The sequence below is a fragment of the Xenopus laevis genome, chromosome 7L (assembly GCF_017654675.1).
Source record: "Xenopus laevis strain J_2021 chromosome 7L, Xenopus_laevis_v10.1, whole genome shotgun sequence".
Taxonomy (NCBI): Eukaryota; Metazoa; Chordata; class Amphibia; order Anura; family Pipidae; genus Xenopus; species Xenopus laevis.
Window position 1 is genome coordinate 119028939 of NC_054383.1, and position 24813 is coordinate 119053751.

Here is a 24813-nt window from a genome sequence, read left to right on the forward strand (position 1 = left end):
TAGGAACCAATCAGTAACATTTTTATTTTATATCAAAATAATGTAAGTTTAAAAGAAAACGTTGAATAATGCAGATGTATCAATGATAAAGTGCAACAGCAAAGTCAATAGTAATGGAGGTCGTCCTCCCCATAGGACAAATAAAACGTTAGGGTAGACAGGCAGTGCCCTGATTACAGTGCATACAGCTCCTGCTACATGTTATTGCTTTTCTGGAGACGAGCCCAGATTTTTTCTCTATGCTGGGGCTCCATGCACAATCCAATAGCTGCTTCTGTCTCAGCAATACGCTTCTGGAAACGGCAACGATCCCGGGCATACTCCTCCCATGATCCTCTGCGGGCCATTCTGTGGGCATAACTCCACACCACCATGTGATGCACCGTGACTGATGAGGAGAAGCGTACCTGGAAAGAAGAGATTTGCATGCTTATTTATGTCTATTGGCTGGCGGAAAAAAAAGGTAAATAGATCAAAAGTAATCGACCAATAATTAAAGGGGTGGTTCACCTTGAAGTGAGCTTTTAGTATGTTATAGAATGGTCAATTCTAAACAACTTTTCAACTGGCCTTCATCGTTTATTTTTCATAGTCTTTTAATGATTTGCCCTTTCCAGCTTTCAAATGGGGGGGTCACTGACCCCATCTAAAAACGAAAGCTTTGTAAGGCTACGCATTTATTATGATTATTGCTACTTTTTATTACTCATCTTTCTATTCAGGCCTCTCTTATTCATATTCCAGTCTCTTGTTGAAATCAAATCATGGTTGCTAGGGTAATTTGGAGCCTAGCAACCAGATTGCCAAAATTGCACACTGGAGAGCTGCTGAATAAAAAGCTAAAAAACACAAATAATAAAAAATAAAAACCATTTGCAAATTGTCTCAGAATATCACTTTCTACATCATAATAAAGGTTAATTTAAAGGTAAACAACAAATTGATGAGCAATTGACTCACCGTCTATATTTTACTGAGAGTGAGAGTCCCAGAATTCCTCTGCACGTGTCCATGGTTACTGTAAGGTCAATGCTTAATGCCACAGCTTGATAGAGTGGCAAATATACAGTGGGCGTCACACAATAGCTAGTGCCATTTTTAATATTCAATGTGTGGCGGGAATAGCCAACCACCTGTAAAAAAGTGGTATCTACCCTTTACGCTCACTGTAATACGCAGAATATAAAGAGACACTGTCACAGGAAAGCATTTTTTTTTCAAAACACATCAGTTAATAGTGCTGCTCCAGTAGAATTCTGCACTGAAATCCATTTCTCAAAACAGATTATTGTATATTTAAATTTGAAATCTGACATGGGCTAGACATATTGTCAGTTTCCCAGCTGCTCCTAATCATGTGACTTGTGCTCTGATAAACTACAGTCACTCTTTACTGTTGTACTGCAAGTTGGAGTGATCTCACCCCCCTACCCTACCCCCCCTAGCAGCCTAACAGAACACTTGGAAGGTAACCAGATAACAGCTCCCTAACACAAGATAACAGCTGCCTGGTAGATCTAAGAACAGCACTCTAGTAAAATCCAGGTCCCACTGCGACACATTCAGTTACATTGAGTAGGAGAAACAACAGCCTGCCAGAAAGCAGTTCCATCCTAAAGTGCTGGCTCTTTCTGAAATCACATGACCAGGCAAAATGACCTGAGATGCACCTACACACCAATATTACAACTATAAAAATACACTTGTTGGTTCAGGAATGAAACTTTATATTGTACAGTGAATTATTTGCAGTGCAAACAGTGTAATTTAGAAATAACTAAATATAAAAAAACTACACCATAAAAATCATGATAGAATACCTTTAAATATACTCACGTGCTTAATATGGCTTCTTTCCTGTTCCTGTATAATATTGAAAGATTCAAGCAGCTTTTCATTTGCTGGTTCGAGCAGTACTCGGCTGTGGTATGACTGTTCAATACAATGATTTTCTCTTTGACCTGGAATGTGTTTTTTCGTCCCAGACTCCTCCAGTAACACTGAATACGTAACACTGCCCCCTGTAGCACCAGTAATGGCTTTTTGTTCATGGGTTTTCTTTGGGCTCTTGGTGGGCATGGCAAAACAGAGAGGATTGTATGGATCATCATTTTGGCAGAAAGACTCCCACAGATCTTCATCTAATTTGCTGCTCTCTGCATCACTGTCGGAGTCCCAGGAGGCCTCGTCGGACCAATCGCTTTCCTCATTGGACCAATCACTCTCCTCAGTGTTGACTTTAGAGGCAGGAGTCTGGGGTTCTTGAATGCCACTATCCATTGCTTTATTATTTTCAGTAGAACAGGGTTCCTTCTCATCCTCCCCCAGTTGATCATCTTCTTCGTCCAACTCGTTTAGCTCTGATGCTTCTGATGTGCTTGAAGCATCTTCATCGTCGGATGGCAGATAAACCATCGATAGTATAATTGGGTTTGTACAGGAGGACAGGATTGCTTCTCTGTTTGGCTCCATGGAGCCCTGACCATCACAATTCCAGTCCAGAGTCACAAGCTGAATGTCCTGAATCGGCAACATCACACTTGTTGGACTCGACACTTTTTCCTCTTGTGCAGTAGGGTTTTGTGCAGGTGATTCCATTAGATCCTTCCAGTAGTATGTCACGGACATTGAGCTCTCCATTCCTACCAGAGATCCAAGCACAACCCTGCACATCCACGTCACTGCTCTGCTTGCTCTTCCCATCCAACCAATTAAATGCCATTTCCAGTGCATTTGGGACTTGACCATTTTGGCCAATGAAAGCAACATTTGTGTGGTCCTGGCAGCCATTGTGAAGATGACCATGTCTGTGCCCATTTCCATATGAATAGCTGGCATCTTGGGCTTAGCTCTAAACATATCCAACTCAAATGCACTTCCCTTGTTCCAGTCGAAGAGAGGGGTTGTTAGATTACTCATGGACAATCCAATAGGTAGGGCAGGTCCATACTCAAAGTCACTCTTCCCTAGTGAAATAAATACATAAGTAAATCCATGATGTCATATGCAAAGAGTAGCAATAACTATACATTTTTATCCAAAAAAAGCCTTTGTTTTTTAATATGGGATCAGTGACCCATTTGAAAGCTGCAAAGAGTCCGAAGAAAAAAGCAGATAAATCAAAAACTATAGAAAATAATAATGAAGACCAATTGAAAAGTTGCTTAGAACTGACCATTCTACAACATACTAAACAACATACTAAACGTTAACTTAAAGGTGAACCACCCCATTAACTAGTCAGATGTCTCCTGCACTCTCCTATGTTATCTAGTATGTCTTTTTGAAAAGACAGACATGCGGCCGATTTATCATTCAATTCGAATTTTTTTATGGTCAAAACTGTCAAATTCGACAAGGGAGTTATTCAAATTCGAAAAAAATTTTAAGAACTTTTTAAGAACTCAAATTCAACTATTCGCCACCGAAAACCTGCCGAATTGCTGTTTAAGTCAATTGGAGAGGTCCAGGGAGTTGTTTGCAGCCTTCCTGACACTCAAGTTTTTTTCGGGGAAAAAACTTGAATCGAGTTTTTTCAATTCAAATCGAATTTGATTCAAGTTTTCAGATCGATTTAATCCATCCGAGTTTGAAAAATTCGATATTTCTAATTTATGGGAGTTTAGGGGAGTTTTTAAAAACTCACATGAATTTGAAATTCGACCTTTGATAAATGTGCCTCTTAGTGTTGTACGTGGCACAAAGTTGTACGTGGCTGTTGCCACCCACTCATGCTTACCAACTGAGTCACGTTCATTTTCAATTTAAGGCAAAGGTCTCTGATTCTGTAGAGGCCAATGACTTCCTATTGTAGACAGGGAAGTCAACCTAGCACTGATAATTCTGGAAACACCTTTAGGACAAACAAAAATCTGCATTATGCGCCCAGATACATGGCTGCTGGAAACTGCACTGTGGATAACTGACTGGCTTTGTGTCCCAGGTCTAGTATCCAAAAGCAACCAACTAGCAGATACCAAGCAATCTGTGCTTAGAAAGTAACTTTCTGATTGGTTGGCGTGTCCACTTAAGAACAGTCCAGCTATGGTTGGTTTTATTCAGCAGCTCTCCAGTTTGCAGTTTCAGCTATCTGGTTGCTAAGATCCAAATAATCCTAGCAACCATGCAGTGATTTAAATGAGTGACTGGAATATGAATAGGAGATGGCCTGAATAGAAAGATGAGTAATAAAAAGTGGCAGTGATAATATATTTGTAGCCTTTCAGAGCATTTTGTTGTTTAAATGGGGTCAGTGACCCCCCATTTGAAAGCCTGAGAGTCAGAAGAAGAAGGCAATTAATTCAAAATCTATAAAAAATATATAATGAAGACCACTGAAAAGTTGCTTAGAAGTGGTGACTCTATAACATACGAAAAGTTAACTTTAAGGTGAACCACCCCTTTAAGGTTTGAAGATCCAAATTACAGAAAGATCCATTACTCGGAAAACCAGCAGGTCCCGAGCATTCTGGATAACAGGTAACAAGGTAATGTTGAGTAAGAATTTGTTCAGTATATATTGTATAGATAGATAGATTAGATAGATAGATAGATAGATAGATAGATTAGATAGATAGACAGACAGACAGACAGACAGACAGACAGATGGATAGATAGATAGATATGTATATAGATATATACATATTTCTGGATAACAGATCTTTCCATAATTTGGATATTTATACCTTAAAGGGGAACTCCACAAAAACATAACTTAAGCTTTTTGAAAAGTAAACATAATTTCAAACAACTTTGCAATATACATCACTTAAAAAATATGCAGACTTTTCATGATTTTTAATGGTTTGCTACAGTTCACTTAGCCTAGCCCCCTGCTCTCCTGCTGATCTGTCTGACTACTTTGCTGAGCTGGCTGACTACTGTTACTTTGTATCAACAGCCATCTGTCTTTAGTCTGCATCCTCCAAACCCCACAATTCCCTGCACATGTAATTTCAATAAGGAACAGAACATCATAGTGCAATGCATTGTGGGTTATGTAGTTCCTGCATGCTGTCTGTAAGCTGTGGAGTAGTTTTTTGTAACATCAGTGTTTAGTCCCTCCTTCCCTGCCAGGATTTCAAATGATGCAGAAAGAGAAGAACTGTAAAACAGCTGGATTTCAGCATAGAAAATGGCATTTATTCATAGTTTTTGAAGAAACAGGTAACTGTGATGGGTATATTCGGGGTTTCTGTGTTATATGGGCCTAGGGTTGCCACCTGGCCGGTATTTTACAGGCCTGGCCAGTAAAAATGATAGCTGATCCCAATGTTATTAATAGGAAAAAAAGATAAATATATTGGAAGGCCTGTATTTTTTCCCAGAAACGGTGGCAACCCTATGTGGGCCTCTTTATCATATTTTAGTTTGGAAGCCGGAGTTCCCCTTTAAGTCTACTAGAAAATGTAAACATTAAATAAGTCCAATAGGCTGGTGTTGCTTCCAATAAGGATTAATTATATCTTAGTTGGGATCAAGTACAAGCTACTGTTTTATTATTACAGAGAAAAAGGAAATCTTTTTTTTAAAAAATTGGATTATTTGGATAAAATAGAGTCTATGAGAGACGACTTGTCTGTAATTCGGAGCTTTCTGGATAATGGGTTTCCAGATAACGGATCCTATACCTGTACTAGAAACAAATGTTGCCCTCCAGGTAATATTCGTTTGCCTGACCTGTAACAATGCTCTATGATATGAATGTTATTAATAGGGAAGGTATAGAAAAGATATTTTTTTTCCAGGAAAGGATTCAACCGTATTGGCCGACTACAAGAGAAGTGTCGGTTTTTGGGTATATGCAAGCCCTTACCTGGAGTGTAGGTGTCAGTCAGTTACGAGGGTTCTCCAGCAGAAATTAGTAGAAGTCTCCTGGGCCGGGTGGTCCCGAATGCGACGGTAGAAAGCGGGTTTTTCTGTCACCGGTAGAAATACTTTTCTTCGGCCTTGTGTGGGGTCACTCAGAACAAATAGCATTTTGTGTATATCCCCTAGAGAGAAGTTAGATGTCCAGGCCATGGCTCAGCATTGGTGCACTATACAATATAATCTTTAGTCTGTGGATGTGAGAAAAATAGTGAGACTGTTCCAGCACAGGGGCCTTTAGATACTTCTGTCCGGAGTAAACAATGCATCCTGACCAATCAGAGTGCAGCTGGGGCGTGGTTTTCGAATTCTTTATGAAAGTTCAGACAGAATGACAGAATGACTGTTGCCAGGGTGACGGGGCGGGGAGACCAAAGAAACGTCACAGTTATTTCTGAAAACATTCCATTGTGGGAAGTGCGGGACGGCACGTCATGGGAACAGAATTCACTGGAAAATTTGGAGAAGACTAGGAAGTGACTGATGAACAATCTCTGTAAAGCACTGTGTAACATGTTGGCACTGGGGAGTTATATAAAAATAAGTGTACAGCACAGTTAGGTAATGGACACGCGGCCTTCAACTCTCATATGCACGTGCTGATCCTGTAAGCAGCCTAGGGCTGCCACCTGCTCGGTTTTGACCCAAACTGTTCGGTTTTTCTGTGGCTTGTTCGGGTCTCAAGTTTCTGTTCGGTTTCCAGCCTTGTGGATACCGAACAATAATCTGGCCTATAAAGGAATTATCGAGTGAGGTTAATTTCTTATTACAGAAACAGAAACAAGCAAATCAATCAAAAATAAGAAATTGTTTTTCTAAATTAGTATTGATATCTTTCAGAGCTTTCTGGATAATGGATTTCTGTATAATAGATCCCATACCAATAATTACAGGATTTGGCTTACTCATCAGGCAGAATAGAGATAAGAGATAGGGTTGCCACCAGTGTGGTTTTGAACTGGCCACCAAAACTTTCTGTCCGATTTACAACATTGAAAGTCATTTGATAACCCCGTGTGTGGATTTTCCCGTCAGTTTTTGCGCCACGTCGCTCACTCGTTCAGTTTTTCAGACCGGTTAAAAGATTTATATCGGCAGCCGATAATATCTGACGATATCAATGAGTGGCTGACGCTACTATTTCATACGATTGCTGTCTTGGTCAGAACATCATCTGATTTGTTCTTTTTACTACTTCATTTAATCTGAATAGTCAGGTCTGGAGACTGCAATGTCCGATTGTTCATTGGACATAAGGATTTATCTGCACATCTATGGCCATCTTTACAAACACGTCTCATACAAGAGGTATAAAAGGCCCTGCTCAAAAGGAGAAGGGGTGTGAGACTCACAGGGTGGTGATGGGCAAGTGAAAGAGTCAGGAGAGTGAGAAGTGGCATTTAGTATGTGGCATATAGTAAATACTGAAGGAATGGTAAACTAGACGAGGATACGGTTGAAAGAAAATTGAATGGCCTATAGGAGAGAATTCCATAATGAATGTGAGTCTTTAAGTATGTGTATGTGAAGTATGTGAGTCTTGTGAGTTTGTGAGGAGGTAATCAGTAAGGAGTTGAGGCACAGACCAGGGTGAAGACACACAGAGCTACTTGTAGCAGCTACTTGTCACAGCTACAAAATAGACAACAGTGATAACTGGCTTTGCTAGGTAAGGCCAGACAAGGAGATTCGGGGAGATTTTGACGCCTGGCGACTTATCGCCACGTCTTTTGCGCGACTATCTCCCCGAACTGCCTCAGCGTCTTTCCCCAATAGGCTACAGCGCAAAATCGCCTGCGCTAATGCACACGCGGCGAAGCGTTTTCAGTGAGGCAACTTTGGGCGACTATTGAAAACGCATCGCCGCGTGTGCATTAGCGCAGGCGACTTTTTATTCTAGCCTATGGGGGAAAAACGCTGAGGCAGTTCGGGGAGATAGTCGCGCAAAAGACGTGGTGATAAGTCGCCAAGCTACAAATCCTCCCCGAATCTCCTCGTCTGGCCTTACCCTAAGGGTAAGGGGGAGATTTGGTCACCTTCCCTCACTCTGCGCTGGCTAAAATGAAAAACCGCCGGCGCTAATCACACGTGGCAGTTCTTTTTCCAAAGTCACCCAAGTCGGAAAACGAATTGCCGCGTGTGATTAGCGCCTGCGTTTTTTCATTTTAGCCAGCGCAGAGTGAGGGAAGGCATTTGGGGAGATTAGTCGCCGCAAAGACGAGGCGATTAGTCGCCAGGCGACCAAATCTCCCCAAAACGCCCAGTGTGGCCTTACCCTTAGGGTAGTGACAGACAGGGAGATTAGTCACCCAGCGACAAATCTTCTCTACTGCGGGCGACTAATCTCCCGACTAATGTAGGATTGCCAACTTTTCTAAAATTCTTTACCGGCTGGTGGGGGGCGGGGACACAAAGGGGTGGGCCGTGACGTCAAAATGGGCGGGCACACCACACTGCTGGCGATTCATATTCTAGCGACGGGAAGGCATTTGGGGAGATTAGTAGAGAAAATTTGTCGCTGGCCGACTAATCTCCCCGTCTGCCACCACCATTAGGATCATTCATTTGAATTTTATCCTGAAAGGTAGCCAAGTCCAAACTAGGATTCAAAATAAGCCCTGCCATTTTAAGTACACATAGGCCCAGACAGCCCCCCACCAGCCAGTGTGTTAAATATTGCTCCCCCCCCCCAAGGACCACCACTGCTGCACTTTTTACTCACCTTCCCATTGAGGCCGGAATAAATAAAAGATGGCTTTGCATTCCACCTGTGGAACACATGGCCATTTTTTATATCAAGTTTGAACGAGGTGGAAGAGGCAGAGAGAGAGAGAGAGAGAGAGAGAGACTTGGGAAAGAAGAAACGTTTGGTATTCAGCTTGGTGAGTTAATGCTTTGAATCTATCAGTGCAGTGCTCATTCTATCAGTGCAGTGGCCAATCTATCAGTGCAGTGCTCAATCTATCAGTGCAGTGCTCATTCTATCAGTGCAGTGCTCAATCTATCAGTGCAGTGCTCAGTCTATCAGTGCAGTGGTCAATCTATCAGTGCAGTGGTCAATCTATCAGTGCAGTGCTCAATCTATCAGTGCAGTGCTCATTCTATCAGTGCAGTGCTCAATCTATCAGTGCAGTGCTCAGTCTATCAGTGCAGTGCTCAGTCTATCCGTGCAGTGCTCAATCTATCAGTGCAGTGCTCAATCTATCAGTGCAGTGCTCAATCTATCAGTGCAGTGCTCAGTCTATCAGCGCAGTGCTCAATCTATCAGTGCATTGCTCAATCTATCAGTGCAGTGCTCAATCTATCAGTGCAGTGCTCAGTCTATCAGTGCAGTGCTCAATCTATCAGTGCAGTGGTCAATCTATCAGTGCAGTGCTCAATCTATCAGTGCAGTGCTCAGTCTATCAGTGCAGTGGTCAATCTATCAGTGCAGTGGTCAATCTATCAGTGCAGTGCTCAATCTATCAGTGCAGTGCTCATTCTATCAGTGCAGTGCTCAATCTATCAGTGCAATGCTCAGTCTATCAGTGCAGTGCTCAGTCTATCCGTGCAGTGCTCAATCTATCAGTGCAGTGCTCAATCTATCAGTGCAGTGCTCAGTCTATCAGTGCAGTGCTCAGTCTATCAGTGCAGTGCTCAATCTATCAGTGCAGTGCTCAGTCTATCAGTGCAGTGCTCAGTCTATCAGTGCAGTGCTCAGTCTATCAGTGCAGTGCTCAGTCTATCAGTGCTCAGTCTATCAGTGCAGTGCTCAGTCTATCAGTGCAGTGCTCAGTCTATCAGTGCAGTGCTCAGTCTATCAGTGCAGTGCTCAGTCTATCAGTGCAGTGCTCAGTCTATCAGTGCAGTGCTCAGTATATCAGTGCAGTGCTCAGTCTATCAGTGCAGTATCAATCTAAAAGTGCAGAGGCCATTTCTGCAGTCATTTTACTGGCAAGTCTGGAGTTAATGCAGTGATCATTGGACATATTTGTAGTGGTCTTATTGGCAAGTCTGTGGGGGGTTTTTGTAAGTTTTGCAAGGTATACATTTGCTGGCCAGCATGCGCTTCATTAATTATCTGAGGGGGAGGGAGCCCCCATGTATGTCCCCCCAAACTCTAGTTACGCCACTGTCACCAGCCCAATAAATAGTAAGTGTCTATGGCATTTTACAGCAGCCCCTCTGGCATTTGCCAGAATCCTTGGATGTACCATTCGTCAAAGGGTGCTCCAAGCCTAAAATTACGTTTGTCTAATGGCCTATCATTAGAGGGATCCCCTTGGGGGGGAAAACATAATTGGAAGTACAACAGACATGTTTTATAAGACCTATTACATAGGTATAACCTGTACCATTCCAGCTGTTCTTAAACCTTGCTGGTGGAATACAGGTATTTAGGGGCTGAGGTCAATTGCCTAGGACAGACAGCACTGGACCAAAATACAGCCCTTCCCATGTCCTTTCATTTTCCTGCAGTATTGCACTTACTAGGTAACAATATCAGGTAACACTCACCAATTTGTAGGGATTTAGGTGGGTAGGACACTTGGAAATCTTAGTACAGGTTGTCCAGAAAGCTTAGGATAACGTTTCCCTGATAACATTCTGTAATTTGGATCTTCATACCTTAAGCAGGGGTGCCCAAAAGGTAGATTGGGATCTACCAGAAGACCTTTAGCTGGTGATCAGTAGTTTTTAAGACACTGTCAACAAACAGTTTGTTTAAATCAACCTTTTGTTTCATGCTTTTCATTCAGATATTTAAGTTAAGGTTACATAAAAAAATAGTTGTTTGTTAGCAATATACATTTTGTTATATCAATATTTAAGTAATATTTTCCATGGAACAGAATTGTAACAATGCTAGTATTTACATAGGGTTGGAAATTTAAAGTTGTATGGACGTCTTTATTATAAATGTTGCTGCAAATGGTTTAATTTACCAGTTTATATAACACATGTCCAGGGAACCTTAATAAAGACAAGAGAGTTAATATAATAACCTACACATGAGCCCACTGATAAAATGAATGTTCCATATGCAGGGGCGTAACTATAGAGGAAGCAGACCCTGCGGCTGCAGGGGGGCCCAGGAGGTATAGGGGCCCCATGAGGCCCTAATTCATATATAATTTCAATAAATATTGGAGAAACAAGTCAACCTCTAAACATTTTGGGGGCCTGAAAAATAATTTGCTGTTTGGCCCAGTAATATATAGTTACGCCACTGTCCATTTGTTATAAAATGTGTTGAGAAAACTGCTTACCCAAAAAAGTAAGTTAGGACTTTTGCAGCCAATCCCGCTTAAAAAAAGGAAAGGTCGCCAGTGTTTTTAGAACGTTGATGCATTTTCGCATCACAGGATATGATGTAAGTGAAAGAAGATTGAGGAAGAACTAGCTGCTTTATAGCACTTCACCTGGTCTGAGGTGTAACTCTGGTGAAAGAGGTAACGTTCAGTAAAATCCGCCAGAGTAACGTCCATTCGCCAGAATGAAAAGTCACCTGGCCTTAGAGTGCGAATGACCACTAGCGATGGTCTGTTTCGCTAGCGAATTGCCGCCTGTGCCTGTTGTAAATTGGCAATGTCCCTGCGGGTGCTCACGCTAGCGAATTAGCTACTCAGTAAATCTGCCCCATAGAGTTCAGTGGAGTCCTACCTGTCTAGGTGTGACAGTGAGGGGTCATATATCTGTACCATCATCATTTATTTATACAGCGTCAGCAAGTTACACAGCACTTTATAAACAGGGGTCTTAGAATAACTGAACAAAAGGGCTACAGAATAAGAATAGAATCAGAGAGCCCACTCACAAGAGCTTACAGTCTAAATATAATATACCAATATGCTGAAAAAGGTTAGTAGGCCATGGGATTTGTGTAAATGAACTAAAAAAATACAAAATATTTATTAGGACGTAACCATAGGCTATAAGTAAGTGCCCCAACAGGCACAAAATGCGTCGGGTTTCTAACATGTCCTAATAAATATTTTGTATTTTTTTAATTCATTGGCCCTTTATTTTTTGGAGGCACTCACAATTATTGGAATGTTATTGTGGACTCGCACCCTGGGACTGGGGTGAACTGTGAGTATGCCCTCCTGGGCAACATAACTTATTTTTTGCTTTAATTTTCTATCATACTTTCCCCTGGTAGTACCATTATTTTGGCTTAGAGCACCATTCAACTGTTCATGGGATTTGTGTACTCTTGTATGCCCATGTAATACGTATGCACTTAAAAGCAAGTGTTAGAGGAGCGGGGGGGGAGAATTGCACCCCATACTGTTCATTTAGAGAGCAGTTGCATATGAGACATACATGCTTGTAACACTGAAATACACCTGAATGATGCAAACTGTACTTCATATACACTGTGATTCCCATGATAGTGGGTACAGTAATAAGTATGACTAAGCATCTCACCTAACTAATAGGCTTCTGCCCAACACCTACAGTGAACATGCACTTTTCTCAATATTACCTAAAATGCATGTTAAACGGAATAATAGGTTAATATAATATCTTCCAGTGTCTAATAATAGCCTGTCGATAAATGAATCAGTAGACAAAGCAAATTATTGGGTCTCCCCGAGCTGTAATCAGGATTAATTATAGCTTCCTGCATACACTGCGGGGAATTTACAGGCCTTGCTTTGGGACTGATATGCACAATGGGGCAACACAATGCAATTCTGCTTGTTACACTGAAATACTGCAAATGATGCAAGTACCTGCCAATTGTTATTGCAAAGACTGAAATCATCTCTGCTGAATCCTTTGCACCAACTATTGTTATTGTCAACGGTATAAAGATGCAGGTTGAAAGCGTGGGCCCATTAAAAATTGAATATTATGGTTAAAAGGGCTTTGATTTATTTTCCTTAGTGTGTCCCATAGAGGAGCCAGTGTTACACTGTACTAGTACAGTAGGTTTAGCACAAACATATTCTCATTGGCTGGCACAGGACTTGACATTTAAAGAAGAACTAATGCTTAACTAAAGAAGTAGCTAGAAATGTTGTACATTATGTTTTGGGCTTCTGTACCAGCCCAAGGCAACAACAGCCCTTTAGCAGTAAAGATCTGTGTCTCCAAAGATGCCCCAGTAGCTCCCCATCTTCTTCTGCTGATTCACTGCACATGCTCTGTGCTGCTGTCACTTACTGAGCTTAGGGACTGACTCAAAATATACAGAACATAAATGTCACATTATAAGGCTGATTAGTAATTAATATAAACAATTACTGCATAGCAGCAAAGAAACCAGTGCAACTAGAATCAGAATTTAATAATCAGCCCTGTAGGATCAGCTTATATTACAGGTCAACCTCATTTTCTGTTGGATAATTAGGGACGACCCCTAAGATAAGCTTCTGAACAGCTGCTCAGAGCCCACTGAGCATTTGAGTGTCACAGACACTTTCCAAGATGGTGACCCCCTGTGACAACTTTGAAGTCCTGGATCATTGCTGATATTGAGAAGCTGAAACTTTAGGCTGGTGCGATAAGGTCATTATATAAAATATGGCATTTGTAGCCATATTCATTTTTAGGATTTAGTTCTCCTTTAAGCAAAGTGAATGTGAACAAGGTTTAGGCCTGATAGAATACAGCTGTAATGATCCCTGGTGGACTAGTCCTCGTTCTTCTTCCTAGTCATGCACGTTCTGTTCCTTTTAATGCGGGCGTCCTTTTATTTGACGCATCGTGTCTGAGGTCATCGTGCTTGGCATGAAATTAAATATTTAAAGGTGCCTTGTCCATTTTTTAGATTCTAAATAGTTCCTGGGTGCGATTATTGTTGATTTACTGTTGCTTGACCTTTGCCTGTCCTTGATCACTCCTGTCGGCTGCCTGAACCGACCATTGCCTGACTATTCCGATTCTGTTCTGATTGGTTTTCCTACAGTCACCCGTTTTGGTTCTCTTGCCTGCCCAGGTCACTTTAAGACCTGGCAGCATTCGAGTATCAAATGGGCTCCTCCCAACATGAAAGCGGCTGAAGTGTGAGCTGTGACTGGAACCTTGGCGTCTGTTCTGTGTTTTAGGATACCGAACGTGACAACAGCCAACAGACCTTAGTATAGCTTGTATCTGCAACACAGCTGGGATATTCTGGACTCAAAAAATAGTCACTGCGGATTTCCTAGTTTAAAGTGGTTATAACCTTTTTATAGGAACTGAGACAATATTATGCTTTTTCTGCATCTCAGACCATCAAACTCAAATTATGCAGTGGTACATCCATTGTATTCACCTCTGCATAAAATGGATGGAGTAAGAGCCTTAAAGGAGAACTAAACTCAGCTTAATAGCTTGGCCCCTTACAAAGCCTATTCCAAACTGCACCCTCGCGAACCCCCTAAACTGCCCCATTTACTGTACCTGGGAGGAGACCTAGGTTGGATTTCCCCCCAATATATAATAAAAACCACTAAGTTTGCACAGGAGCAGTAAACATAGCAGCCAATGAGCAGGTAGCATTTACTGTCATCTGTTTAAAAACCATACCTCCCAACATTTTGGAAGTAAAAAGAGGGCCAAAAATGTTTTTCCTGCACGTAGCGCAGCAAATTTTTTTGACCACACCCCTTTCTGTGACCACACCCCCTAATTACCATGTTTGTTTTACAAAATTTGGCAGGTTATGAAAGTTTGAAAATATTTCTCCTTATCTAAACTGTGTTTTTGTGTCTCAAACTTGTTACAAAGTATCTTATTTGTACCTGTTAGCTGTTCTGGGCTCTCTGCTAAAAGCCAGTTAAGTGAGAAACTTTGTTTCTTTTTCTGGCTGTTCAGTGCAGAGAAAAGAGGGACTTTCCAGTACAAATGAGGGACTGCGGGTTGAGCTGTCAAAAGAGGGACTGTCCCTCCGAAAAAGGGACAGTTGGGAGGTATAAACAGACATCTTATTGAGTGCGCTTATTACATAACCCCCTATAATATTTATCACCCTGCCTCCTAATTGAAAGCTGACCTTTTGTTCCTGATGTAACAGGAGTTTTCTCTCCCTTTGTTGTTTTATACATTTAATGATACCATTGTTTTTCCCCATACATTATGTCCTGCTTTGTATCTGCAGCATTTGCCCCTTTCATTTTCACTTTTGCTACCGACTTGTGTCTTGGCTTTCTCTTTTCTTTTCACATTCTTTATGCCACCGCACCTTGGTTTTGCATATCTTCAGCTGCTTTTGCTTTCTCATTCTGCAGTCCCTGTCTCCCTTAATACCCTCACTCTTATGAACCATTCTATGGAGCTTTTTCATTTTCTTTTTCTACAATCCATTGTGCCCTTTGGCTGCCAAACGTACGGCTTTTTAATTTCTTGTTTTCCTGTATGTTTCCTTTTCTTATTATGTTCTCACTGCTGAATTGTCTAATATTTTCAGCTAATGTTCTTGATGTCTTCCTCTTTTCTCCCCTACTTCCCCCTCTTTCTTGTTATCTTACTTTTGGATACTTTCTGTTCTCTGTTTTTCTTTTGCCTTTGTCTTGTTGCTATTACTTTAATAGTATGTGCAAATTTAGATTGTTTTCCTCCTTTCCTAATTGAGTATAATGTATTCCTCCTGTTCTCTCTTTATTAGAGTCTAATGTCTTATGCTGGTCAATTAAGTTAACATTTCTCTGTGATTGTGTGTCTGTGTGCATAGAGAGGTGTATTCACTGACAAAACAGATGATAGGACCTGAACTTTTAAAGCTTTATAAAGTAGTTTGATTTTCTCTACTTTTTTTTAAGTTGCTATTTTTAAATATTCACATACTCCCCCGCCTAAACTGGCATGCCCATGAGATCTGAGACTGGGTTTATGTAACATAATGTGTATGTAGGAGGGATATTTACTGAGCACAGGCCTGTACATGAGTAAGGTATGTGCCAGCTGAAGAACTAGTCTGGCTGCAGTCACAGAGGTAGTAATTAGCATTGTTTTATAAGATCATGTCACATAAAAAAGAATATGAACAGCGGTGTTGCATAAAACATTGATCACACAGAATTTGTAGATGTCAATTATATAAATCTGTGTAAAGCAATATGCTTATTTATGAGGGGCACCTGGATGGCTTGGTTACGTTGAGCTAGTCATACTGTATTTGTAAAAATGTTTGATCCTTGGGGTTTCTTTGGTTAACCCGAAAATATGGATCTGTGCTTAATTTAGCCACTTATGTTTGGCCATATCAGGCTTATTCAAAGTTTCTGGTCCTAGCAAAGACTTGTGCAGTGCAGTTCATTGTGCAACACAAACACAAAGCAATGTGTCCCTAAACTGACCACAGCTAATCTGCCAGAATCAAAGTCTAGGTGTCAGACATTGAAGATTAAAAGGGGTTGTTTAGTTGTGTACTTTGGTCAAGTAGATGCCAGTTTGGGCAAAAGAAGCCGAAAAGGCAGCTTATATCTGTCATTGAATGGGCACCTTTACTGGCAATGCAGATAAATACAGGATTATGAAGCAATAGTTGAAAGAAATGAGAGGCTGGCACACGGAGCGATTGAAACCAGGGTCCTACCCCTGGTGTGTTTATTGCATCAACAACGTTTCGGAGGGCGTTCCCCCTTCGTCAGGTGAAGGGGGAAGCAATAGTTGAACAGTTGAACTGAAGAAGCTGCTCGGATGAATAGTGAAACGTCTTCATTGATTACTCAGCAAGTCCAGTTGTTTTTAGATATACCTATACTAGATATCATGTAATAAAGTGATTCCAGTGGAACAACTACATTTCCAAAAACCTATTATCCAGAAAGCTCCAAATTACCAGAAGGCCATCTCCCATTGGCTCCATTTTAATCAAATACTAAAAATGATTTTCTTTTTCTCTGTAATAATAAAACAGTAGCTTGTATTTGATCCAAACTAAGATATAATTAATCCTTAATGAAGGCAAAACTATTTTATTGGGCTTAATTAATGATTTTTTTTTTTAGTAGACTTAGGGCTCTTACTGCCGAGCGTTTTTACCTGCGCTCCCCTGCGTTCCGTTTTTCTGCGTTCAGCCGCAGGGGAGCGCAGGAATAGACGCATTACATTTTTTCCAATGGGGCTGTACTCACACAGGCCCGTGTAGGTGCCGAACGAAGGAAAAAGACAGCATGTTGCGTCTCAACCTGCGTTCAGCGCCTACATGCGCCTGTGTGAGTACAGCCCCATTGGAAAAAATGTAATGCGTTTATTCCTGTGCTCCCCTGCGGCTGAACGCAGAAAAACGGAACGCAGGGGAGCGCAGGTAAAAAACGCTCGTCAGTAAGAGCCCTTAAGGTAAGGATATCCAAATTATGGAAAGACCCAGAAAACCCCCAGGACCCAAGCATTCTGGATAACAGGTCCCATACCTGTATATATGCTAAAGTTGTGTCTGGGACCATCCACATTCAGCTGCAGACCACAATCTAGGGATCCCTTTTTTATGGAAAGAAAACAGATTTGCATCATAATTTATATAGTGTCACAAAGTAGGTCTCAGTCCTGCAGTACACTATCATTTGTTTGGGCAGTAACATTCAGGACAACAGACTCCAAAGGTGGCCATACACGGAGAGATTCGCTCGTTCAGCGATGTCGCCAAACGAGCGGATCTCCCCCCGATATGCCCACCTTAAGGTGGGCAATATCAGGCTGATCCGATCGCGGGCCCTAGGGCCCAACGATCGGATCCTAATGATGCCTAACGGGCGGTCGGACTGCGGGACCGCATCAACGAACAGATGCGGCCGCGATCCGACGGGATTTATAGTCCCTTCCGACCGAGATCTGGCCGAATTTTGGCCAGATCTCGATCGGGGAAGCCCGTCGGGGGGCCCCATACACAGGCCAATAAGCTGCCGACTCGGTCTGTCGGCAGCTTTTATCGGCCCGTGTATGACCACCTTTATTTAGTGTCCGATAGATACCTGGCAAATTTCTGGCCAAATATATGTTGTGCAGGCCATCGGAATGACCCAATGCAGAAGATAATAAGCTTCCTATCTGAAACTGAAGGCTAAGGTGTCATTAGGGTGATAATGATTCATTCTGGGCATTTTTGAGACTTTTTTTATATTTTACTATGTAGTGTGAAAAGGAATTTTGGTTTAAAAATGTTGAGGACTGGTTAATGATTGCCCTAATGACATGAGGGTCGTTCACGTATCTGCTTGAAAGCAGTTCTTGTCCTGGAAAGGCACTGCACACTGTAGCATTCCTTGCCAAGAACTGAAAGTACTGTGCGTTCAGGCAGTTCACATTACATCTAAAAGGAGGTAGAGGCGACATGCACAATTTTGGGTGCAGAAACACACCAGTGTAGAAAATGCTGTGTGCCTTCAGCCTAACATAAAAAGACATATCCCAGTGTGATATAGGACCAGCCTTTTACTTCTGTAAAAACTATTTGGATGCATAAATTACAGTATAACTGTAGATATGTTCTAATTTTATAGACAGAAACATAAACAGATTTATCAAGTGTTCCTGATAGAGCTTGCTGTTTTTCACATTATCAGAGGGTGCCAACTGCATTTTTAATTACATACATTTAGGCCAAGGGCAGATGGCGTGTTGGCTCTGCTGCTCTCGGCCTGCATATTTTTCCAGGATGAGAGAAGCAGTTCCCGCTACGTGCCCATCTCCATTGATTTGAAAAAGATCTGCTTGTGTGCAGTCACACGCAGCGGAGCAGGGGTCGGCCCAAATACGCAAAAGCAGGAATTTTCAGGCTGACATCCGCTGCGCTCCACTGCATGTGACTGCACACAAGTACAAGTGGTTGAAATGAATGGAGATCTGCTTCTCTCAGCCTGAACAAAATACACAGGCTGAGCAACACTCTGTCTACCCTTAGTCTTACTTTTTAGCTTTGGATGATTTGAAAGGGTGGGGCCCGTAGCCTTCTGCTCACAAAGACTTAATTTGCACTGCAAAGGTATCATGCACCACTTGCTGCAAATGCAATGCTCCCACAGAGTTTCTTGTATGCAGAATATGTGTTATGAACAGTTACAATGTTTTACCTACGCCCTTTTCCCTCCTATATACACAATGGCAATATACAATGGCTTATTTACATTGCAACAATGTGCAGCTCTAGTGTTCCTGTTGTAGATTTATGGCAAGTACAAATTAAGTTATGGAGTCACTGCAACATGGCTGCTTGTTTTTAATTCATTTCCCTACACATATAGCATGTGTCTTTTGTACATATAGGGCCTTATTGAGCAAAGTCCGAATTTTTCTGATTATTTTAATCAAAAAAGTCAGACCAAACTTGGACCTTATTTATTAATAAAAATCACAATCTCAGCCATCTCAGACCTGTGGAGGTTGTATATAAGTCAATGGGAGAGGTCTCTATCATATTTGGAAGTTTCTGTGGTCTACGCTTGAATTAGCACGAAAATAGACTATTTCAGATTTTTCAGACAAAAATCAAAAAAATTCAGGATTTTAGGGAAAAAAATCCCAAAGAAATGATTCTGGAAATAAAACTGGAAAAATACTACGATTCAGATTTTCACACGATTATTCATGTCTGTCCCCAAAAGCCAGACTTTTTCACAGAATCTTCCAAATAGGATAGGGACCTCTCCCATTGACTTATATACAAATTCGGCAGGTCTGAGATGCAGGATTTTTGGATTCTGACTCTTTCCATCCTCCTCAGGGTATAATAAATAAATAAAATAAAAAAACTAGAATTTTCGAGTTTTTGGCATTCAGACTTTAATAAATAACCCCCATAGTGTGGTTTTATACCTTACATAGGGCAGCCACCACACCTTTTTTTAAATCCACACCCTGCAACACTAATGAATCACTTTATTCAGACGCCCAGATGTTGCATGATAAAGGGATTCTGTCATGATTTTTATGATGTAGTTTTTATTTCTAAATTTCACTGTTTACACTGCAAATAATTCAGTCTACTATATAAAATTTCATTCCTGAACCAGCAAGTGTGTGTATTTTACTATTGAGTGCTGTTCTTAGATCTACCAGGGAACTGTTATCTTGTAAAGTTTTACTCACGGAGCGTCAATGGCGGAGCTCACCCGGACCAACATGCCTTCCTGCTTGATCGCAGCTTTCGCGATAAGCCGGTCACTCCTCACCGGCTAATACTTCCAATCCAAAAACCACAGATCGCGCCTGACAGCGATCTGTGGTTTTTGGATTGAACTGTTATCTTGTGTTAGGGAGTTGCTATCTGGTTACCCTCCCATTGTTCTGTTGTTAGGCTGCTGGGTGGAAAGCAGCCTAACAACGGTGGAAAGAGTGACTAAAGTGTATCAGAAAACAAGTCACATGACTGGGGGCAGCTGGAAAACTGACAATATGTCTAACCCCATGTCAGATTTCAAAATTAAATATAAAAAAAAATCTGTTTGCTTTTTTTGAGCAGTGAGCAGCCAGCACTTCCTGGTCAGCTGGAAGGAGGAGGAGGAGAAGAAGACCAATTGGTCAGGGAGATGAATATGAGGGGAGAACAGAGTCCATTTTGTAGGCGAACTGCATTTCCCATGAGGCCACTCGCTTCCTGATGATGACGCAACGCCTTCAAAGCCTCACAACGAAATAAAATTATTAATGACAAACTTTTATTCCATTCACCCCCCTCCCGTCACCTTGGCAACACTACCGATCTCTCTTTCTGCAGCGCAACGGGAGGCAAACGCACGTACTTTCAAGAGAAACGCGGAAACCACGCCCCTTACCGTGTTCTGATTGGTTGCAATTGCCCGGCTTGTTGTGAGTCAGCTTATATAAGGAAGGTCCGCAGTCGCGGCGGCCATTTACATTTTCTAACGCCGGAAGTAGTGTAGTGCTGTGTGTTGTGCGAGTCCGTACCAATGCCGAGGCATGGCTTGCCGCTCTAGCTTCTCTATAGGGGAGATACAGAAAATGCGCTGTGTGCTGAGGGAGAAGAAGCAAGAGAAGAGAAAGGAATTTCTGCCCGCCGTTTCCTTCCTTGGGTTCTGCTGGAATTCTCAGAAGCCTGCGGCCCAGGAAACCTCCAGCCATTTCTGTTGGAGCGCTGTGGTGACTGGCTGACAATCAGGTAAAGGGGGGGGGGGGCTGCCTGCTGTTACATCAATGCTGGGGTTAATATTCACTGCAATAGAGATGTGGCTCCTCAGAGAACTATAACCTTCTCTATGTCATTGTTATTATAGTGCTAACATATTCTGCAGTGCTGTACAATAGAAGGGTGTATATCTGCTCTTGGACTCCATTCCCAGCATGCATTGTAAGGGTAATGACAGTTTAAGTGCTGGGTATTTATTTAGTAGCACTGATACTTTAATATCATTGGTCCAATGCAATGCTGACATCAGCACAGTGTCCATTAATATCTGTGCAGGGAGGTTGCTTTGTCTGGCTGAGGCTGCTGGGAAAAGGTTAATGATAGTTCTGTGTAGTCCATATGTTAGCAGCCATATCCCAGGCGTCTGGGCGGATAATGGTGCCTCCTATTGGTCACATTATGAGCCTTGTGCTGCCACGTTTTATGTTAATCTAGGGGACGGCCCGGAGCTCGTCATTGGCTTGTACAGAGTCCCGGCTCTATCGCTGGAAATAGGATTAGGACTTGGAAGATCACACAGTTGTTTAGTGTAGATGGTGCTGGTTGCCTTTCGCTACGTCCTTTTAAAGCCGACGATAGCAGGGATTAAAAATACTTGTTGACGCTGACCTCCGTGTTGAATTCTCATATTTCACATGGCCATGCATCTGCTGGTAACCAGAGGTAATATGTATATATTTGTATCCAGGTTCGCAAGCTTGCTATTAACATTTCTAGCACCATTTTGAGCTATAGAATTGTCTCCACTTTTAACAGCTTCCTCACTTGAAGTCCCTCGCTTGCACAACACTGCTGTCAGTTTTGATATTTTTGCCCTTTATATATCTCTAGAAATAAGTCAAATCAACTGGACTTGCTGTGTTTCACAAGTCATCCAACTGGCTTTCTCAATTCAGAATAAAGGTGGCCATACACAGGCAGATGAAAGCTGCAGATATTGGTCCTTTAGACCAATTCGGCAGCCATCTGCCCGTTCCAATGGGTCCCACCGGCCGATATCGGCCCAAAAATCTTCCAGATATCAATCGGGCAGGTTTAATTTTTTTTCCTGTGATCGAGGAACGCATCGGGACCCGTCGGCGCCTATTCTTTTTGTTGTAATCCGATTGTTCGACCCTAGGGTTTGGTTTAACCTGATATCACCTTGTCATTAGAGGGCGATATCTTAGTGTATGGCCACCTTAACTTGTAAATCTTCCTTCGAGAATGTATGTCCTCTGGAATGTTGAATATATATTCTCGAAGTTATTCTGAATTCAGAAAGCCAGTCGGATGACTGGTGAAACTTATTCAAGGAAAAAACACAGCAAGTCCATTTGATTTGACTTCTTTTTATAGATATATATACCATGACCTGAATGAATCTTCACGAACAGCCGTTTATATAGATTTGGCCTAATAAGTACAGCCTTGCTTTAAACAATCTAAAGAATTTGCCCCGTGCAACAGCGGAATGTTTCTATAAAGTTTGTCCTCTTATTTATCCAGCCAATAGAAATCTCTGCTGCCCATGGCATGGAAATATTAACGATTCTTTGTATATAATCTGTGTGCATCCTTCTATTGTACTGCTCTGCACAATGTTATAAATATGTATTCATTTTAATGCACCTAGGCTGCAGTACATTTTCCTAAGTACAGCAGCTATAAGTAAACTACATGATGTATCACCCAGGTGGCTGGGTTTTGGGCTTCTTGTCTTACTGGGACCTTGTGCTTATAATGGGGCAGGCACATGTTCACAATGAGGACAGGGCAAGGTACAGGGACTAATCTTCTGCTGTAGAGATGTAAAAGAACCAGGGAAGTTTAGGGAAGGAGGATCGTATAGAAAACTTTCCTGTGATATCCTAGAATCGGTTCTGGGGGTTCCCAGAACACATCTGGGTTGCCATACAGTGTCACTTTAATCAAACACTGCTCCTCCATAAGAACTGGACACCTTCCTTGCAGTTAAATGTAAAGTTCTTTAATTACACTCTAAAGTGAAACTGACTGTCTCTCACTGTTTTGAGTTGTCGGGCTGGGCTGTGGGTGGCGCAATCCTCCTATTGGCTGGAGTACAGTGTGACTGACAGATCCCGCTCTTCTTGTACTTTTGAATGTAGCAATAAAGTGTCAGAGCCCTCTCGCATGTCGAGTTGCTATTGCGTGAATTGTTCACTGTAAATTATGTATGCAGTCTGGCGCTTCTAAACTGATCTCACCATGAGTAAACGAAAACAACTTAAAGGATATTGCTGTTTTTTTGCATATAATGAATTACTAATTTTTTCTCTATAGGGAACGGCAATGGGAATCATGGATTGGTACTACCGTACCCTTGGCCTGTACCCAAATAATCTTACAGCCCCTCTGTCTTATTGGCACAAGGGGACAGCATTCCAGTTGGACACGGTCAGGGCTAACCCTGAGATGCAAGCCGTTGATGCTGAAATGAGCACAGGCATTGTCATGGTCTCAATGGCTGCCAGAACCATGCAAATGTTGCTTTCTCTGGCCAAAGCACTCGCATACCAAAGGCACTGGTACTGGAAATGGTCTCCAGTTGCCTGGATGGGGAAAGTGGCCAGGGCAGTGATGTGGCTATGTTTTGGTTTGCTTGGATCTCTAGTAGAAATGGATAGCTCGATCTCTGTGAGATTCTTCTGGATAGGTCTGACGAAACCACCTGCACAAAACACTGCTCCGCGAGAGGAAAAAGGCTTGCGTGTGATTAAACTGATTCAGGACATGCAACTTGTGACTCTAAATTGCAGTTGTGATGATCAGGGCTTCATGGAGAAGATGCCACACAAAGAAGCAATATTGTCCTCCTGTACAAACCCAATCATACTATCTATGGTTTATCTGCCATCTGATGATGAAGATGCTTTAAGCACGTCCGAGGCATCAGAGCTAAACGAATTAGAAGTTGAAGGCGAGCAACTGTGGGAGGATGAAGAGGAATCCTGCTCTACTGAAAATAATATATCAACAGACAGTGGCATGCAAGAGCTCTGGACCCCTGGCTCTAAAAATGATACTGAGGAGAGTGATTGGTCTGACGAGGAGAGTGATTGGTCCAGCGAGGAGAGTGATTTGTCCAGTGAGGACTCCTGGGACTCTGACAGTGACACAGAGAGCTGCAAATTGAATGAAGACCTTTGGGCATCTTTCTGTCGAAATGATGATCCCTACAATCCCCTTTGTTTTGCCATGCCCACAAAAACCTCCCAGAAAACTCATGAACCAAAGGACATTACTGATGTGAAAGACTCTTCTACAGGGGGCAGTGTTGCATATTCAGTGTTACTGGGGGATTCTGGAGCAGAGGCAAAGAAAAAGAACTGTAGAAATCCCAGAGTGGGTAAAAGAAAAAGCCCCTGGGTCAAAGACTCGTCTCCCAGTTCTGTAGAGGTGGAGCAAGAAAATGCAGACTTACTTGAGCCCCAGAAACTCGAAACAGGGTTTATTAAAAGAGTAAGTATTTGCTTCATGTTGAAAAGATCTAATATTAATGGCACTTCATTTAGTGTTATGACCAATGTATTTTTATTCCCCATGTTATTCAACTTTGTAAAGAATCCCACCCCTGATTAAAGGAATTGTTCAGTGTAAAAATAAAAACTGGGTAAATAGAAAGGCTGTGCAAAATTAAAAATGTTTCTAATATAGTTAGTTAGCCAAAAATGTAATGTATAAAGGCTGGGAGTGATTTGATGTATAACATGTCAGTCAGAACACTACTTCCTGCGGTTCAGCTCTCTTGGTTTACACTGACTGGTTACCCTGGCTACCAGGCAGTAACCAATCAGAGACTTGAGGGGGGGCACATGGGTCATATCGGTTGCTTTTGAATCTGAGCTGAATGCTGAGGATCAATTACAAACTCATTGAACAGAAATGTA

General features: G+C 41.9%; 2 protein-coding genes across 3 annotated transcripts in view; one reads left to right on the forward strand and one right to left on the reverse strand.

The window, feature by feature from the left end:
- Window positions 1–20859, reverse strand: LOC108695908 (protein phosphatase 1 regulatory subunit 15A). The gene is made up of 3 exons (XM_018224857.1): window positions 20553–20859; window positions 1837–2966; window positions 1–407 (listed from the first exon to the last, which is right to left on the reverse strand). Exons 1-3 carry the CDS (start codon window positions 20857–20859, stop codon window positions 195–197), a joined length of 1650 nt encoding a protein of 549 aa, XP_018080346.1. The 3' UTR covers window positions 1–194.
- The window catches only part of ppp1r15b.L (protein phosphatase 1 regulatory subunit 15B L homeolog), an 8530-nt gene continuing 4160 nt past the window's right edge, over window positions 20444–24813 (forward strand). The window contains exons 1-2 of one of the 2 annotated variants that reach the window (XM_041568557.1): window positions 20444–20896; window positions 23207–24385. In XM_041568557.1, coding sequence (XP_041424491.1) covers window positions 23216–24385 — 1170 coding nt within the window. In that variant the 5' untranslated portion in view covers window positions 20444–20896; window positions 23207–23215. 2 annotated transcript variants of the gene reach the window in all.